The sequence below is a fragment of the Acartia tonsa genome, chromosome 9, assembly GCF_053477335.1.
Source record: "Acartia tonsa isolate MP-2025a chromosome 9, ASM5347733v1, whole genome shotgun sequence".
Lineage (NCBI taxonomy): Eukaryota > Metazoa > Arthropoda > Copepoda > Calanoida > Acartiidae > Acartia > Acartia tonsa.
The window spans coordinates 31375655-31396048 of NC_137268.1; the positions used below are offsets into that span (position 1 = coordinate 31375655).

Below are 20394 nucleotides of genomic sequence, written 5' to 3' on the forward strand. Positions count from 1 at the left end.
AACCTTCTAGGACCTATAAAAGCTACAATGAGAATCTGAGAATCACTTCAGCGGTTAGCGAGATCCGTCGGAACACACAAACAGACAGAATCACAGCAATCCAGTTACTTTTATATAAGGATAAATTTAACTATTTAATCGTTTTTAATTGCCCAAAAATAAAGTTTACGTAAGGCTAAGAAAAACAAGGATGACAACATCCTTAAAAGCGAAGCTCTGAAACGGTATGACAGACGAACATTAACTCTAGTAGAGTGTCAGAACTGAATATACAAAATATAAATATAGGTATGTATAATATAAGTTTTGACAAAATTATACGTAAATTTGTTATTACTTTTTAGGACTTGATTATAGAAATGCTTCGCTTATAATAATATTATACCTTACTGTAGTAGGAACTCCAAAAATCAGATCAATCGGATGATTATATATATCATAAAAAATTGTTATTAAAAATGTTAAAAACCAACATGTTTAAAATGGACGTACGGACATTATTAAAGGAAAATGATTTTATTCCTGGACAGTAGGGAAGTTGGACAAGCTCATCACGAGAAAATAATTGGACGTCCCTTTTTCTCACCACCTAAAAAACATGGGTTGATAAATAGGGAAATTTAAGAACAAAGTAAATAATTAAAAAAAAAACTGAGGTGGATTCTTAAAAACAATTTGCCCCACTAATCGCTTAGTGGGGCAAAATTGTTTTCATGAAAAATCCTCCAAAATCACATAAAAAATCTACAAAAATTAAATAAAATCTTATGTTCATAACCCTTCTATGATTTTGTTTAATTTTTGTAGATTTTTAATGTGATTTTGGTGGATTTTTCACGAAAACAATTTTGCCCTACTAAGCAATTAGTGGGGCAAATTTTTTTTAAGAATCAACCTCTGTTCTCTAATATCAGGACGTAAAAACACTATAATACACATTTTTTAGACAAAAAAAGATCATTCATGTGGACCCATAAATGAGAAGAAAAAACGGTAACATCCTCTTAGAGATATTTTTTCAATTTTGAAAATTTGTATCCTCCCCCGACAGAAAATTTCGGGAAAGTTACGACTAGCCGCACATTCTAGCGGTCACTCTATTTTAAATAGTCCAAAAGTCTTAAGTTATAAACCAATATCCTAACTTATTCAGGAGTAATCCACCCCCCATTTGACCTGTTGTCCATTTTTCAAGACTGGGGCTGTTCTTTCTTCGCAAGTTTTCAGTACAACACCCCTGAATTAAAATAAAATATTGTTTAAGTATAATCCATTCTTGTGGATGCGTCCTTAACCAATATAAACGACTCCTTGGTTTTATTTTTGATTAGTAAACGACCCTCTCCCAAAATACCTAGTCATAAACCTTCCCAGAACCCATGAGAAGCTACATTGTAAAGGAGAACTATATAGGTTCAGCGGTTATCGAGATCCTTCGGTACATACATCTTGTTACTTTTATATAAGGATAAATCTTAAAACTCGTTGTTTTCGCTGATACTAGCGGCTACGTCCCTATAGGCCTCTAGGGGCGAGTCGACCATGGCCCAATTTCTTTTTTGATATTTTTTGAGTGGGGGGATTTCTTGGTAACAACCAAAAAATTAGTTATAAACCTTCCCAGCACCTATGAGAAGGTACACTGCGCCTGTAAAGGAAGTCATATCAGATCAGCAGTTAGAGAGATCCTTCGGTACACACAGACATCAAATCTCCGTGTGCATCTGTATCCAAATTTCACAGAATTAGGGCAACATACATTTAAATACAAACATTCTATTACTTTTATATAAAGTTAATATAATTTAAGCAAATCTTACCTTTTTCTTTTTATTCCCTTTTTCCAAGTTTTTCGCATGGGTACACCTTAACACAAAAATTACTAAAGCAACAAGGATAAAAAGCAACCGAAGCTGCAATAATGGTTTTTAATAAAATCACAAAAAATTTCCCGGGCTAAGTTTCAAATATAATAAAGAGGATGAATGTGGAGAAAGTGGCATATTTTACACATGGATATATTGACAGGAGAAAATTTTCGTCAATTTAGATTGCTAGTATGGACCTTATTTATTGGTCGGTTCGTTCATCCGGTAGGAGGGGAGGGGATGGGGTAAAGGAGTTTATGTGTTTATTTAAGCCAACTGTGTATTAGAGTACATGAAAATCTGGTCCAACATCCAAGTAATTATATAATATGCAGGGTTGTCATTTTGGGCGGGCGCTTTTGGGCGGGCAGTTTTGGGCGGGCGGTTTTGGGCCGCCTAATATAAGGTCCTTTTGGGCAGTTTTGGGCACCCCACTTTTGAGCGCCCAAAACCCTTTTTGGAAATTGGGCTAACCAATATCAAAAAAAGTGCCCAATTCGACAACCCTGATAATATGTATATATCGATTGGAATAGGAATGGATAGGGTATCAAGAAATCATTCTATAACCCCTTTAAAGGGGACTATCCACGAACAAGAGCAAGTGATTCTAAGCACATTCCAGCATTGATCCATAGCCTTTTTTAGTGAATATACTAGGTTTATGTTTGATATTTGGTTTATCGACTAAAAAGTTATGCTTCACCATGGTTTTATACCTTAAAATGTAAAGCATGTTTTTATGCAATATCATCAAATGCATTGTTAAGTTCAAAGGACAAAATAAAATAAAAGCATCAAATGCTGTAAAATGTAAAAGTACATTAATTAAACTGCTTACAATATTGCAAGTTACCAACCCTTTTTCTAAATATACATTTTTAATCAAAATTATATACTTTTGCGTCAAAGCTTTTCAACAACCGTTTGAAATCATCAAAACATTTGATAATATTGCACTAAAAGATGCTTAACATTTCAAAGTTTTTTTCATATAATACTATGGTGAAACCTAACTTTTTAGTCGATAAACCAAATATTAAACATAAACCTAGTATATTCACAAAAAAAATGCTATGGATCAATGCTGGAAGGTGCTTAGAATCACTTGCTCTTGTTAGTGGATAGTCCTCTTTAGATAAAGATAGTCAGGATTTATTTATCAAATTAGTGGTAATAGAAAGATATAATATTCTTATTATTTGAAGGCAACGGTTGTTTAAAACTTAAGCTAGATAGTAACAATTTCACTTATCAATAATCATGAAAGCAATTATCTTATTAAAATCGATTGTTCTCAATATCAAAAAAACTATTTGATTTTTAGTACAAAGTACATAGATTAAAATCTAGTAAATTCCATGTTTTTAAACTAAATTATAATTTTTGGATTTTGATTATTTTCTTAGAAGTTAGGTATAATAAATGTATAAGTATAGAAGTATAACCCAGAGAACTACCTGGTTAAAGTGGTGGGGACCTTTTTCGTCTACTAGCAAATTACTTTCTGCTCTTTTGTATGGACTTGGCTGTGTTAACATTTCTGACACTATTGGCTTATATTCAACGCCCCAATTGAAAGTCAGCACATGGTCCCCACCCATCGTTTAGAGTTACATAATACATATAGCTCGTGCCCCCTCTATTCTTTTACTTTAATGAAGTGATAGGCATCGTAGGAAGGCATTAAACAACTTCCTCGATGGATTATCCAACTGGACCTACAAAGAGGAAGGGGGGGGGGGGGGGGGATATTCCTTAGTCTTAATATTATTAATGACAATTTTTATTCATATTCTAAAGAATTGTGTTACTTGAAGGAAGATTAAACATTTATCTTACAGTAAATATTTTTGTTTGTTTATGTTACATTATTCTATTGTAAGAGTAGGTAGTAAGTTTTTATTGGTTTTTATTCTTCTATAATAATTCATTAAAGTGGAAGTAATCAACAAGGAGAGTAATAATCATAACACCAAAACCTACCAAGAAATTTTAAACAAAGTACATGGAAATGAAAACACTAGAATATGTATTCATAGCTTTTTAGACAATTGTTTGCTACCACGGAATTAAAAAATTGAAGGATTAGGTATTTACTTTATTACTCGAGCCACTATGATCTTTTCATTTCAGTTCAAAACCGTATTAATTCCAGCGGGAATTGGATTGCTAGGTAAAAATTAGAGTAAAACACTGGAGGGAGAAAGGGGTTAAAATTACTGCATTTCCCTATCCCAATGACCTTGTGCCGACTCTCAATTGGGTCTTTGAAAATCAACCAATGGAAACGGGAATATTAATACAGCCAAGTTAGAAGATGAAATAGGTCATTGGATAAGGGGAGGAGGTAGTTATCTGTATATACATCTATACTATAGATCTGTTGGTTGAAATATCAGAAAAGATTTAAGTTTAAAATATCATATTTGGTTATATAAACCTTTTAAGATAAGATAAGATAAAAAATTTATAAAAATGTAGTAAATAAAACTAAAAATAATAAAACTGAAAATGAGACAACATGTATTGTAGAGCAGCTATGCTACTAATATATTTAATACTTACTTGGTTGTTTAATTTGTGTGGGTGGCTGCTCGGGGGTTTCTGTATCCTGTAATTTAATCGTGGAAATCAATCTTGCATAAACATTGCTATTCAGTTTTTTTTTCTTCAGTTAAGCTACTATATAATTCACTTTGTACGTCCGTTAGTACAGGATATGTAGTTTTCGTGGCTGCTATTTAAGATAGACTTATAATTTTTTCAGGGGTGTATATTCTACATGGGATCCCCTGCTCAGGGGGGGAGGGGAAATAAAAAATAAGTGGTTGGAGGGAAAAAAAATGTAAAAATTAAGAAAACTGAAAATATTTTTCCATTTCACCCCCCTCCTTGGTGAAGAAAACTAAAAAAATGTGTGGTAGGAGGGATAAAATAAATAAAATATAGAGTTCTTTAAATATTTTTCCATTTCCCCCCTACTTGGAGAGAAAAAACTAGGGGGGGGGGGGGGGATAAAATATTTTGTAGCAGGGGGAAAAAAAATCTTGTGCAGAATACACACCCCTGAATTTTTGGCAAAGATAATTATTACCTAGGACATCCAGAATACAACTTACTTGTTCCTTCAGTCCGTCTGTCAAGATGTAGTAAGATTGTTTTTAAAAAAAACACATTAACTAGAACAGTGAGTAAATAATATACCTAGTAAAAGCGAGGCTGATGTCCAGTACTTTAACGTCCGGTCCATCAACCCAGGACTAAGGGGAACCTTTCTCTATTTTTCTGTCTTTGTATTAGTGTCAAGTAACATCCAACAGACGCCCAATTCTTTGTTTGCTTGAAGATTTATCTGGGAGTCCTAATTGCGCTTGTTTTGGGCCAAAGTAGTTTCCCCTTCTCTAACTATGTCGCAAATTTAATATACCAGCAAAAGAAACATTTTAACGTCTTAAGTTATGACACGATGTTGAGAAGAGAATCAGACCCATGAAGCCACGGTAGCCGCGGGTATGCAAACTCATACCTGGTCCAAAAATGTATTAACATCCTGGTCAATACTGACAGCTTCGCCTTCTCCCTCACTTCCACAATCTTCTTCACCCCCTAGGGCGGATATAATATGATCATTACGTTCAGTAAAAAAAAAAAACATTTTTGCATAGGACAATTTGTAGTTGGTTTTTGTGTAAGGAAAGGTTTTGGAAGCTAATAAATTGAATCCACTACCCACAAAGGGAATATTATTTATTGCAAAATTCCGTAAAGTTGTGATTAAAATAACAGTCAAATGCGCTTATTAGGTCAAACTGTTTTTAAATATGCGTTTAATCATACTATTATGCGTTTGGTAAACGTTAAGAACAGTTAGACTTAATAAACGTATTTGACTGGAATCTTGCTCAAAATTTTAAGTATATTTTTCAAATCGTTCTGCAATCTGTTGGCTTAAAAACTTTGTTTAAAAAATGATAAGGCTATACAAAGTAACGTTTTAATATGCCAAAGGGTAAATTTGGTTTATCATAATCAGGAATAGAGAGATTAATTTATCGCTCATTGTCCTTTCTCTATCACCATGAGAACAAGGAAAATAATATCCAAACATATTAATACATACAGGGCGAGTGAGAAAAAACTTCATTATAATTCAAAATATACATAAAAAAAAATTATGTTCTCTATTTGAAAATACATCAAATATATTACAGATGTTAAGTTTGTTTAATTGTTGACTAGTAACACATTTCTACTTTAAGAATTAAATTTGATGTATTTTTTATCAGAGAACAAAGACTTGAAATGTAGTTTTATAATCCTTTACAAAATCAGAATATCTGATTTTTTTACTGTATAATTATATGAAAAGCTTACCTAACCAACGTTTACCAATGAGCACAACTTTTTCTCCGTCGATCATGTAAACCATTGGTTCATCTAAAATATTAAGTAAACATGTTTAATCTACAGAATAATTAAACTTTTAGAAATGTATATTTAAAACTATTTTAACACTTTTTAGGAAATTACGTTCATAAATTTCTTTTTTAAATTAAAAAAAACTCTTAGTAAGTAAATTTATATTTAGAGGACTGTTCATGAACTCCTAGCATTTAAGAGGCACCAAAAGTGAAAAATAAAGGAACCCGTTAGGTATTGTTGGTCAAAAACGATTAGAGAAAAAAAAGAGATTTTTAAGCCTTTATATAATTTGAAGTACTTGGTAGAAAAATAAAAATCTTTCATAAATATCCTAATGAATGCTGTTCTAAGTTAAAAACTAAATTTCGAATTGTCCGTATATATTTCTTAAGCATTTTGGGAAACAATTCTTCGTCAATGATTGCGAAAATAATAGCATCACTTTTTTCCCTTCAAATGCATTTGATGGAACTACCCTTTTCATAAAATCTATAAAATAACAATTTTGGTGTATAAAATATACAAGTCACATATAACTTACCAACCTATTCATAAATTTTAAAACAGGGGTGTAAAATTTCTTAACTAGTTGAAATTCTTCCACCCACATATATTTTTTCTTTCCCCTATTTATAAAGTAAAAATACGTAATATTTCGTTAGTTGGAATTTATTTTGGGGTTATTATGGATATAGATCCCTGTTTTAAAAATAATTTTAATACTTGGTATCTTCTTAGCTTACGTCTTCACGTATAGATATTTTTCTGTAATGTGCGCACTTTACGTAAATATGTTATGGATAACTCTGATCATTAATTAGAAAGGTTGGCAATCTTAGCAACCTCGCAATTATTTTCTTTCGGGAGGGGGTGGTGGTTACGAATAATTATCTTTAAGGTGTGGATGAGGCAAGCCCCCCCCCCCCTCACATGTGTCTCAATTTTGTCAAGGACTAGTGAAGCGCTCGGTCCATGAAATCTTAACGGACAAATATGATTATTACTTGGGTAGGAATAGTTGTAATAGTTATTTAACAGTAATTATAAACAGCTTTCCGTGGGTATAAATATGTAAAAGTATAAGATTAAATTCAGTTTATTTAGCCCCAAAATGACAAGAGGCCCTGGCTAAAAAAAACTATTTTTAATACCTATTACCTATATTTTAACATTTCTATATCCTTATACTAAAGTAACAGGATGTTTGTCTGTACCAAAGGATCTCGCTAACCGCTGAACCAATCAGGTTCTTCTTATCAGGGTATATTCTCATAGGTTCAGGGAAGTTTTTTTTACTATTTTGGGTGAGGGTACCCTCCCAAGAGAAATCACAAAAAATCGGATTTTTTTTACGTTTCTTGATTTTAGAAAGAGAGTTCAACGCAAACATAAACGTCAAACGCAACATAGACATATTTTAAATATAAATAAAAACATTTAAAGTGCCACTAGAGGCCTTTAGGGGCGTAGCCGCTAGTTCATAATATAAAACGATACAATACATAATTTTTTAGTATAGCTGAGAACCGATTTTAATCCACCGGATATTATTTGGTTTCAAAGCCATTACGGAAATTTGTTAACCTGCATCTTTGTCAAAGGAATCCTCCAAATCATCATTATCATGTTCTTCATCTCCATCTAGCGAGTTCTCCTTCAAATAAAAAAATATAAATAATTCAGGGATAGGGGGATGAGACAATGGCTATAAAATACAATATTTTAGTGGACTGAGACTTTGGGTACCTGAAATTGTTTTAAAAGGTGAATAAAATTGTGTAATCATGCAACAAAATTTTGTCTGTTCATTTTTGAGAGGAGTTGTACTTTCATAATAAGTACGAAAATACAATAGCCCCCATCAAATTTCTTCTAAGGTGCAAAAAAAACGCATGGGCACTTCGTGATTGCCAACAGGCAAGGACGTACAAGCTTTTCATTTTGAGGGGTAAAAATCTGGAAATGTAAGGAAGTTTACATTAGGAAGGAGGGGGGATAAACTCCTCCCTCCTAAATTCCTTAAAGGGATAAGAAACACCCTGTACCCCTGACGCTTAGATGTCCCTGCATAAAATGTTAATAAAAAATTTAAAAGTCATTTACCCCATATTTTCATTAGTCTAAATATTGGTGAATTCTTACCTCCAAAACATAAATAACTTCTCCTCTTTCCAAATCTTCTTGTTTGTCCTTATCCTGAAAACATTTTAATATAAAATTAACAAGAACCACATTTAATAATAAAAAGAAAAAGTTTGAATATTAAATTAAATGTTAAAGTTATTTTATCCTTATATGATGTCCGTCTGTGTGTATGTCTGTACCAAAGGATCGCTAGCCGCTGAACCAATATGGTATGAAACAATGTAGCTTCCTATAGCTCCTAGGAAGGTTTGTAACTATTTGGGGGGAGAGTACTATAACCCTCCCAAGAGAGATCTACCCAAGAAAAAAAAATGGCCTCCTCTATAAACAAACATTGGTTTGATTTTTTTTTAATTAGGGAGGGGCAAGGGTTTAGTTTTAATACAACTTCCTACCTGTAAATCAAAGATATCCTGATCTTGGGATGTGACAAAATGATTGTTGTCATCCTTGTCTTCTGGTGCGGTGGATGCTAGTATAACTATTGACTCACTGTTTTCGTTCCCCTCTGCTGTATCTAAAACAAAAATAAAAACAGTCTTAAAAGCGAACCTTATCAGATCAGACAAACGCACCGCACATAAAGAAATATTATAGAATGCTAACGCATTTGATATTCAACATTATTTAGAAGTTAAAAAGAATATTTCTTATGAACTTGAACATATCCTAAAAGTACTTGGAACACAGAATGCTAAATCTGGACATAGCTAGATACACTTCATATTTTAAAAGTTGATTTTAAGATGACTGTTATCATACCTAATGGTCCTAGGAATCCATATTTTAATAGAATTAATAAAAAAAAGTACCCTTTACAAATGTTTTAGGTAGACGCGCATCTACTACAAAAATTTAAGGCATTTTAAATAAAATAGTGGTTAAGACATATGTACCCAATCAATCATGATACACAAAATTACCCCTTATTAAAATGATTTGAGGAAAGTTTTCCCTTTGTCTATTATAATAAAATCAAGATTTAATCATATCCCCATAGTTTTATGCCAACGAATTCCAGAAAGGTTTCAAAACTTTTTTTGTGGAAGTCTAGACCATAAGAAACGTTTTTGATAAAACTACAATAAAAAATGAAATAAATGAGAATTAAAAACAGGAATTTGTAGTTAAACTGTTTTTAACCTATTTTTAAAACGTATATAAAAAATATACTATGACACTAGTAGAATGAGACTGCAGAGCATAAATTTGAATTCAGTCCCCAATAAACTTTTTTGGGGGGATTTAAATATTAATTTTTACTGTTGCCGTGATCATTTTGACCGAAGCAAAAGGACTTTTTTTTATTTGGGTAAAATTCGTAGCTTTTACAGTGTTTTGCTTCATAAATATTGTATTCTGGTATAGAGTAAAATTAGGCCTTATGATTTTACTATAAAAATTCACTAAAAAGTTAATTCTTTATAATATATCAACGAATTAACATTAACATGTTTGTGTTCTCTCACTTATTTTAAAAACATAAAAAATGGCTGTAAAGGGTTAAATGACAACAAATGTTTATGCAATACAACAAATTTATTTTTGTCACATATACAAATGTGTTATAAAATAAGATTATTCAAACTTATCTTTTAAAATAATTTTAAAAAGTATGTATCTTTTATGTGTATGGTTTTCATTCTTTTAATTTTAATTAAATAAAAAATATTTAACTACATTGGAAATACGTCACTTTGTGAAAACACTCTTTTTTTGAATTGTAAAGAATTATATAAAACAAGACTTCTTATTGGTTAGATTTCAGAATTATTTGTTTTATTGTAAATGTTAGATTTTTCAATGAAATTAATTGTTTTGGAAAAATAAATTATTTCCAATGAACAGAGTAATGTTTTTTTATTGTATCAATATAAAGTGAATTATATAAAAATGTTCTGTAAGCCACAATATTACCCAAAGTAAAAAAAGAGCTTTTGCTTCGGTCAAAATGATTACAGCAACACTAAAATTTAATTTTTAAATCCCCCCAAAAAAGTTTATTGGGGACTTAATTCAAATTTGGGCTCTGCAGTCTGATTCTATAGGTGTCCTAGTATATTTTTGACCCCCCATTCAAAAATAGGTTAATAACAGTTTAAAGAATTTGAAGAATACCCAACCGACTGTTTTTATTATATAGTAAAAAGTTATCTACCTACGTAGTTTTAAACAACTGTTTTTTTATCAAATAGTAAAAATTACCGACGTATTTATTACTGAAATTTTGTGATTTTATAACAAACACGGACAAAAATATTATATTTCTCTTTCATCCCAATGATTTCAATTAAGAATTTCTATTAAAATATACTATATACTACAGTAAAAGGATGTCTGTTTGTCAGTCTGTACCGAAAGATATCGCTAACCGCTGAACCAAAATGACTGTTCTTAACATGGATAGTTTTTATTTTGTGCTATTTTTGGGGAGGTTTCAACCACCCTCAAAGAGTCAAAAGAGACCCCACACCACAAAGATCTGTCCAAACCAATTTTATTTTATTTTTGTTCGGAAAACTTAAATTTATGGTGGTGGGTATTAAACACCCCATCCCACTAGACGCCTATACATTGAATATCTGTCCCTATACATGTGAGAAAAGTGTCAATATATAAAAGTTTTATATTACAGAGAGAGAGGGGACAAAGGGCTGTTTATTGCACTAGTCCCAAAGTTTTATTATACCTAGCGTTTTTTTTATCCGTTGGCTTTACAACTTTGTGGACTTTAGTGAATTTCGATTGGTTGATTCATTAAGTTGGGTGTCCAAACGTTTAAACCACTAATTTTAATCTAAAGAAGGGGTAATTTTGTGTTTCATCATCGGGGATGTAAATCAATTTATCGCCCATTGTCTTCTCCCATTAGATCCCTGATCTTAGTACGCACCTGATTGATTCATGTTTAAAACAAATTTCATTTTCTTTGTAACTGGTTCACCATCCTACAAGAAAACAATTGGTGCTTTCACAATAAGTACCCTGTTGAGCACGGTTACCCCCCCCCCCCTTATTTCTTTTAAAAATAAGTAATAATATGGTTGCTGATTTTATTTTTTATATTACTTTAGCACCATAGGTAAAACTACTAACCCCATATTTTCACTTTACTTCAAAAAAATAAGGAGGAGGGGTTATCAATGAACAACAAGCACTTTTAGTGAAAGCACAAAGGAATTTATATGTTTAAATAGCGAAGCCGTCTTTACACTAAGAGATTAATACCCTATGGCCGTCATATTGAATTTTTATACAGTTCCAACAACGTTTCTCTCTGTAAAATGTAAATTCCAAAAACTGTGCTGTTTGTTTGTTTGTTCGTTTTAAATTTGACTGTCTGCTGCCGTTTGACGTCAATTTAACTAAAACTTTTATATTCTGTGCAATTGTACTACGTTTTATTAGTTTAGCAAAAGGAATGTTTTAGGTACTATTTAAGTTAGAAAGATACAAAATGTCAATAAAATCCTGTATTTTCTGGAAATTTAAATTTGTTGAATTTTGAATAGATTATACAACATATGAGAGACTTTACCCATAACCGAAGATATTCAAGGAAAAGTAGATTAAGCGGGTAATAACCACCCAATTAAATAAAATATACATTAAATTCTATTCCCCCTCAACCTTAAAAAAAACATTGTTGCTTCTAGCCTATTAGGTGTAGCGACAAGAGGTGGTAACTCTCTAAACTTACTAGTAGGCTCGTTTTTGTGTTTAAAACAGGCATTATTATATTGTGGGCAAGTCTAAAAACATTATATGACTATTAGGAATATTTCTTTAAAAGTAGGGTAGAGTGCGAGATCAAAAGCTCCACAAGTCCCGACAGACAGAAAACGTTCAACTTTTGTTTGTATTACTAGTGGCTGCGCCCCTAGCATTAAGGGGAAATAATAACCAGAAAAATAGCCTAGACATATTATATACCAAGACTTGAATATAAAACTAAACTTGGATAAAATAATCCCAGGATTGATGTGAGGCTTTCCTAAAATGGAGAACTAAATCGGTTTAGGTAGTAGTTTTCTATGTGACGTCTTAAGTCGAAAAAAACTAAGATATGCTAAGATACAAAATATTTGTTCTGAGTTTCTTGAACTCTAAATTATCCTATTTGCGTTCATTAATAAGGAGGACAACCTGCATAGGAAGCGAGGCACATCTTTAAAATGTACAGAACATGCTGACAGTCATTCAATAAATAATTGGTCAAGATAATACCTACTATCAAAAAATTATTTATTTTTTCTTATATTGGAGCCGAGTGACTAACATTATTCCCGTAGATGTGTTTCTGTGAGCATTACCGACAGACTGGCCAATTAAAGTACAAAATAAGACTGAACTAAGGACAACTTTACTGGATGCTTCTTAGAAAGAGGAATCTTTCAGCATCTATCTAAGATAACAGCCAAGAAAATAACATGCATGTCCTTTATCATCTAGTCAAACGGATAGACTGACATTTGGAATAATACTAGATAAATAAAAAATTAGGTTAATTTATAAAAATTATCTACCTACCTATTATGAAAAATATTTTAAATCTCTTTAGATACCTATTAAATGTGTAAAAAAAACCATAATTGTTTAAATTGGTAGTTAGATTATATACAAATCGTGGTAAAAGGTACTACTAAAAATATGTATCATTGTACAGTAAACTTTAGTAAACAGGGGGAAAATACATTTGTCTAGAGTTTTCTTGTTAAAAAAATATTCTACAAAAGACTTGTTAATATTATGAAAATGAAAAGAAATAATATTGATATTGTTTGTTACCAACATACAGCTAGGTATTTGTTTACTAGTAAACAAGGATGACAGAATAAAGAACAGAAAAAAATGATACATCAAAAAAACGAAGCCTAATAGTAGGCCTGAATGTAATACTTAGAGTAGATGACCAATAATATGGGAATCGTCTTCAGGATTTTTACAGAAGCCTATTTCATTAAAATCATTACATAAAAGTAATTAGAAGTCTTTGTATATGTTTGTCTGTCTGTGTGTAGCGAAGGTTCTCAATGTAGTTTCTTTTACAGTAAAGCCTCTTTTAGTTTTGGGAAACTTTACACCTATTATGAGTGTAGGATCCTAGGAAAATCAAAGCTGTAAATCCAGAAAAAGGGGAACCTCGACGAGGTGACATCCTTTTGAGAAATCTCATAAGAATAACAATCCCAATCAATTTATTATTCTTTATCTTTTTAAAACTAAAATCTAAAGTCGAGGACCCCACTTCCCCTGACTTAGAGGCCTCGGTACACCGACAAACGTCCTACTGCGACAAACGTCCTAAACCTCATAATGCGACAAACATCCTAATGCGACAAACCTCCCAAAGGGACAAACGTCCTAATGCGACATTACTTTAGTAAAACGTCCTAAAAATTTTCAAAATTTGTAAAATAAACTTTAGGATAAACTCCTCTAATTGTAAAAATATTTAACAATTTAAAATTGAAAATCAAATGGCGATAAAACACAGGAAAATATTTTTTATGAAATTTTTTTTTGAATAACTTTAACCATAGGCTAAATTTTAAAAATCTGTCCGACAGTTTTCCCAAAGTCTGTGTTAGCTATCAAACGGAATGGTTTCAAACCCGATACAACCGTGCATAACAAAAATAGACCTTTAATTTTTTTATATAAAAAAAATATATATTTCCTCTTATTCTAGAACATTTTAAAATCAAAAGGGATAGTTCTATGAAGTGTATTTAAAGAGTTAAGGTACTTAGAGTAGTGAACTTTTATATGTCTTAGTAGAATATATTAGGCATTGGATAGATATGATTATATGTTAAAGAATTTTTAACATTGACCAGACCAAACTTTTTTTATTTGACAATATCGAAAAAAGTTAGTGTGATTTGCCACATAAATTACATGAGAATGGTCTATTTTTTTCCAAATATGTATAGCCAAAACACCAATATCAGAGAATCTTTTTCCACATATTTCACAAGAGTTAAAAAAAATGAACAGGGGACAAGTTACTTAAAAAACATAAAAAATAACGTTCGGTTCATTATAGGACAGGTTTTCTATAGATTCTTTTGAAAAAAAATAAAGAAAACCGTCCGGTTCACTTACAATATACACATTATCTCACGCGGAAATACCAACTAACCATACAACATATATATATATAAAGACCATTCTCATGTAATTTATGTTACAAATCACTAACTCTTTTAGATATTTTCAAATAAAAAAAGTTTGGTCAGGTCAATGTTAAAATTCTTTATCACAATCATATCTATCCAATGCCTAATATATTCTACTAAGACAAATAAAAAGATTACTGCTCTAAGTACCATAATAAATATTTTCTTGGTCATTCTTTGTTGCTATGTGTATTTTGTTGTATAAAAAGTTTGAAGTTCTATTAACTAGTAAATGCTATCTAAAGTTGTATTTATGAGAAAAAAGTTTTTGCCATAAATAACACGCAACAAAGTTGAAAATAAAAATGAAAAACTCATTTTTTAAGGAAAATCCCTGGTCAAATCTTTTAATTTTAATCAATAACTTTATATTATGCACTACTACGTTATTTAAAATAGAAAAAACTTACAGTTCACTATTTTTTTTAAAATGCACTTCGTGAAACTATCCCTTTAGAAGATTGAATTTTTTTAAAATTAGGACGTTTTACTAAAGTGATGTCGCATTAGGACGTTTGTCCTTTTGGGAGGTTTGTCGCATTAGGATGTTTGTCGCATTATGAGGTTTTGGACGTTTGTCGGTGTACCGCCTCTAGGGGCGTAGCCGCTAATTTTAAATAAAATACCTACCTGTTGATTATTAAATTGTCTGGATAAAGCTATTGAACCGCCATTGCTACTATCAACATCTTTCTCCATTTTATTATCTAAAATTCATCCAAAGCTTAATGCAAAGTTAAAAATATGACTGGTGCATTCACTGAAAAATAAGGTATCATGCTTAAAACATTATTTGATCTTGTTTTTATATATAGATAGGTATGTCAAACTTTTAAAAAAAATAATAAAACTTCAAATTTTTTCATTATTTAACTCGCTTTTTAGTGCAACAATCTAAAAGGTCTTAAAAAGCCAAAGTGTAGCTCCTACTAAACTTCAGCTTTAGGAGTTAAAATACTAAAAATAACATAAAATTTTTGTATAACATACCTATCCAATAAGAAAATTATTCAGAAATATTTATCTTACACTAGACAACGAAAATTTATATACTTTACTAAAATTCTAATATACATTAATAATAATAATATCAGGCTTATGTAAATTTATTGTTTTTAATCAATAAAACTAAGAAAATTTAAGTAATTAAAAGTGAATGTTTTTTTAATATTTTGAAATAACTTGGTGAAAAAAACGAAACTCATACATACACCCAGCTGTGCGCGAAGCTTACCAATCTATGATTGGCCAAAGGATTCTCACCTCCAATCTCCGTGTGCATCTGAATCCTAACTTCAGAGAATCATGGCTATAAACAAACAAACAAGAGAAATGCGTTTTTAAAAAACTTAATTAGGTATAAAAAATGAAACGATTATATAAAATGCTTTATATATTTGGAAAACCTATTTTGGGACATTTATGTTTCAAACATTTAAAAAGAATTTTTTCGAAAAATTATGCCTTAAAAACCGGTTTTTCCAAAGACCTTAATTTTTAAGATTTACGAATTTAAAATTGTGGAAAAAATGTGAACATTTTAAAAATTCAAATTGCGCGGCTTGTATTAATAGTAGAAAAACGTTATGGATAACGTTAAATTAGTCAAAAACTCTTGTTTTTGGAAATATAAGTGCCATTTTTGTGCTATTTGTAGTTTAGGAGCTACATTGAAAAATGTCAGAAAGGTTGAAAAGTTTTAAGTAAGTTGGAACATTTTGCCACGTTGCTCCTAAACTATACGTAGCACAGGAATGGTTCTTATATATCCAAAAACTAGAAATTTTGACAATTATAACGGAATGCATAACATTTTTCTACAATTAATATACAAGCCGTGCAATTTGAATTTTTAAATGAGGGCATTTTTTCCACGGCCTTTAATTCTGTAAATCTTCAAAAATAAGGCCTTTGGAAAAACCGGTTTTTAAGACATAATTTCTTGAAATAACTAGTCATTTTTAAATATTAGAAACATAAATGTCCCAGAATAGGTTTTTCAAATATATAAAGCATTTTATGTAATTGTTTCATTTTCTATGCCTAATTAAGTTTTTTAAAAACGCATTTCTCTTGAAACACCCTGTATATATGAGGAATAGTTTTATATGTTAAAAAAAATAAGATAGATTCTTCTTTTTTTGAGAAGCTTCTAATCAAACCTACAAAGATTCTATTCTTATTCCAAGTTCTTCCAATAGAAATGGCCCTTGGAAATAAAATCAAAATTAATCAATAAATAAATTTCATAACTATGCAATGCAATATTTGTAAAAACAGATCAATATAATTTAGTTTCAAATATTTTGTAATTAGCATCATTTCTTGAGTAGCGAAGCTACTCTATGGGTCCACCGTGTGTCCGTCCGTAACAATATGGGGGATTTGTGATTTTCTCGGCTACTATTAGGATAATTTTACTAATCCATCGGAGTTGCTTAAAAAGAAAAATATATTTTTATGTCAAGGTTTCGTGATTTTCTTTTATTTAATAATGACATAATATTATCTTTCTCTTTCTTATTGTGATCAATGGTCATCTGCTCTATAACTCACTTTGTCCGTTAGTCAATCCATCATTTTTTTTGCTTTTCATTACTCATGTATGTTGTCATCCTTGTTTTATTAATAAGTGCATGTCGATAGGATAAAGATGCTTGTTTCGAAAATATTAAATTTTTGTTTTATAGATTTTCAAGTAATGGTACCTATTAATTAAGACTACCACCTCCTAGTATAGCATACAAGTTTATTTTCTGAGCTATACAATTCTAATTTTTGTGAGACTTTGATCAGACTAGAAATTATAATTAACTGATAGGGGAAACAAAATATCGAACAAAAAGTTGGAAAAGTAACGGCTGGCGGCTCAGCCGTTTAGCTGTTTTTTGCCTATTTTCAGGGCAAATTTATCATTAATTACGTAGGAATCAACTTTTTAAAACATATTTTTGGTTTAATTCATGTTAAATGATAGCAATAACCATATTTTAAATTTCTAGTACCAACAGCTACCGGCTAGAACCGTTTGATAAGGTTTTTGAGCGAGAAAAAGTATTATGTGGAGATAGGTTTCGTGACTAATATGCTCTTAAGATTGGCAAAAATTTACAAAACGGCTGAGCCGCCAGCCGTTAACCAATACTTTTCCAACTATTTGTTCGATTTAGCGAAAATAGACCTACCAAGGATTATTCATGCAAAATCTCAGATCGAAATTCGAATTCTAAGTGCCATTTTTAATCACTGATTACAAGATGGTTGCATTACCCCCCCCCCCCCCCCCCCCCCCCTACAACTTATCAACGTTTTTCCAAATATTGATCATGCTGAAATGGATACTACAAATATTCTATCAATGTTTTATCACATGGCAAATCTTGAAACCTATTCCAGTTTGTGCAATATTACAAAAATGCCATACTTCATTTATTCGTATTTAAAGCAATAATGTATGAATGCTTTAATTGATACATTTTCCCTTAAAATTATAAGATTAAAACCAATTTTGTTAGCCACGAGGGACAAAGGCCCAGGCTAACAAAAAAGATAAACATTATTTGTTGAAAAGTTTGGACACCTTCTAATTAAAATTCAAAAAAGTATCCAAAGTTTTAAAACCAAGCACTAAGATGAAATGTTTATAAAACTTTGGGTATCATTGTGATTTACAGTCCCATGCCTCCTCCCTTCCGAATTAATAAACATTTTCTTTATACAGCCTTCTAATTTTAATACTTTCATATTTTATTTTCGTGCCCGCGGACAACTGTCTATAAAACCATACTATAAATCTGTAAAACTTGACTTGTTTAATATGAAACATATTACTACTCTTAAGAAAATTGGAGGCATTATTGATTTACACATCCTAGAATTAGAAAATTTAATAATAATAAAAAAAATAAAGAAATAATGGTGAAAAATTGATCCACATATTCAGTTTTCTTTCTACATTAGGCGGGACAGCAGATAAAAAGAATTATTTATTAAATATTCTATCAAATCAATTTCATCATATAGCTTTTTTCTTCACATTTTTTCACTTCAATTAAAGAATATCGTATGATTTTCTTTTTATGGTTAGTTTAAGCTTTAAAAATGTAGTACATTAATCATATTAAGAAGAAAAGACCCATTGAATAGCTAAAATGAAAGATTGGAAGAGAGGTATCTATCTACTATTTTATGTCAGTTTTTAGACCCTAAAAGGGGTGTATATTCTGCACCAGATTAATTTTGTTCCCTGCTGCAAATTTTTTTATATTTTTTGCCCTCCTGGTTTTTTTTGCAAGCAATGAAGGGGGGGAAATGGAAAAAAAGTTCATAACTCTTTGTTTTATTTATATTATCGCCCCTCCCACAAATAACTTTAGTTTTTTCACCAAGGAGGGGAGAAAAATTTAAAAAATTGTTTTCATTTCTCTTATTTTTTTCCCCCAACAACATATTTTTTATTTTTTTTTACCTCCCTTTTAGCAGGGTTAATTTTGCAGAATATACTCCCCTGGACCCTAAGTAGACATAGATTTCTAAACCTTGAAATGTTAACTAAAAATATCTTTAAAAATCCAAAGTAACTTTGAAAATTTACTTTTTATCGTAATCTCTTGATACAAAAAATCATTTTACAAGTTGTGTCTTAAAATCAAGAAATGCTTAAGAAAATGCTTATATGGTTTATGTTATATAACTATCAACTATCATGTAATGCATAATCAGAATTCAGTTTTGTTGATGTTCTTTTGACTTTAAAGGCATTTGATGATATTTCACCGTAGTTTCTTTACATTTTAACGAATTGGCATTAATGATTTTACTATGTATAAAACTTGGTTTGGAGTTTGGAATTACATTTTTTTGTTTCTTATAAATTTTTTTTTCGATTATTAAATTAACCAACCACCTATATAGACAAAAAATCAACGCTTTTAGTTGACGTCTAAGCCTTTTTATTTTGAGGGGAGTAAAATTAGGATTTTTTGAAGGTTTGCGAGTATACGTAATCTAACGTATTTTTAAATTCTGAGGGGGGTAAAATGAGGAGTTTCACCCTTGGACGACTATGAATGCTTCTATCATTTGCTTTGAATTGTGCATGGTCCCTTTAAGAAAAGTTTATATTATTGCTGAAATTATTTTGTGACATTTCCTAATATTTAAGTGTGGAAAGCAATGAAGAATTATATCCCCCACAGAACAAGGAATAATTTGGTGAGTAAAAAAGTATTTTTTGATAGTTTTCTGTAGCTACAGAATAATATTTGAACATATTGTTAGTACCATAATGATAAATAATGTAAACCACAATAGAATCAAAATTTAAAGAGAAAATCAAAACATTTTTTTCTCGCTTCTAATAAAGATTGTCCATAGCTTTAATGAAATGCATGAAAATTAATTTTTTTCTACACCGGGTTTAATTTAAAAAGCCTATCTACCTAAAATTCTAACAAAAATTTACATGTTATTTTTTATGTGTAAAAGTAACAAAACGTTTCAACTTTGTTACAATATCAAAAGATCTTTAATTTTTCATATTAATATTCCAATTTAATTTTCTTCGTTTTATATAAAATGTTTTGTTACGTTTATTTTTTTATTTTTTGCCCAGTATTTTGTTCATGTCTTTATTCTGTTTTCCAATCTTGAAATGGCTGTCTTCTGTCTTGATATTTATCCTATTACATTTGTTTTTACAATTAAGAATAGCTATTAATGTATAGTTTTATAGACAGCTTTCCGTGGATAATAAATTAAAAATAATGAAATAA

The 20394-nt window shown here is 30.6% G+C and overlaps 1 protein-coding gene across 3 annotated transcripts; it reads right to left on the minus strand.

The window, feature by feature from the left end:
- Positions 1 to 421: 421 nt before the first annotated feature.
- LOC145328771 (uncharacterized) lies at positions 422 to 20318 on the minus strand. 3 transcript variants are annotated; one of them, XM_080172622.1, is made up of 13 exons: positions 20085 to 20318; positions 15611 to 15715; positions 15251 to 15418; positions 11332 to 11386; positions 8834 to 8955; positions 8436 to 8489; positions 7878 to 7947; positions 6246 to 6308; positions 5398 to 5477; positions 4437 to 4482; positions 1821 to 1866; positions 1177 to 1237; positions 422 to 589 (listed from the first exon to the last, which is right to left on the minus strand). In XM_080172622.1, exons 3-13 carry the CDS (start codon positions 15317 to 15319, stop codon positions 437 to 439), a joined length of 819 nt encoding a protein of 272 aa, XP_080028748.1. In that variant the 5' UTR covers positions 15320 to 15418; positions 15611 to 15715; positions 20085 to 20318; the 3' UTR covers positions 422 to 436. The 3 variants fall into 3 exon arrangements, with proteins under 3 accessions (XP_080028748.1, XP_080028746.1, XP_080028747.1); XM_080172620.1 differs by lacking the exon at positions 20085 to 20318 and having other exon boundaries at positions 15611 to 16627; XM_080172621.1 differs by lacking the exon at positions 20085 to 20318 and having other exon boundaries at positions 15251 to 15449; positions 15611 to 16627.
- Positions 20319 to 20394: the final 76 nt, after the last annotated feature.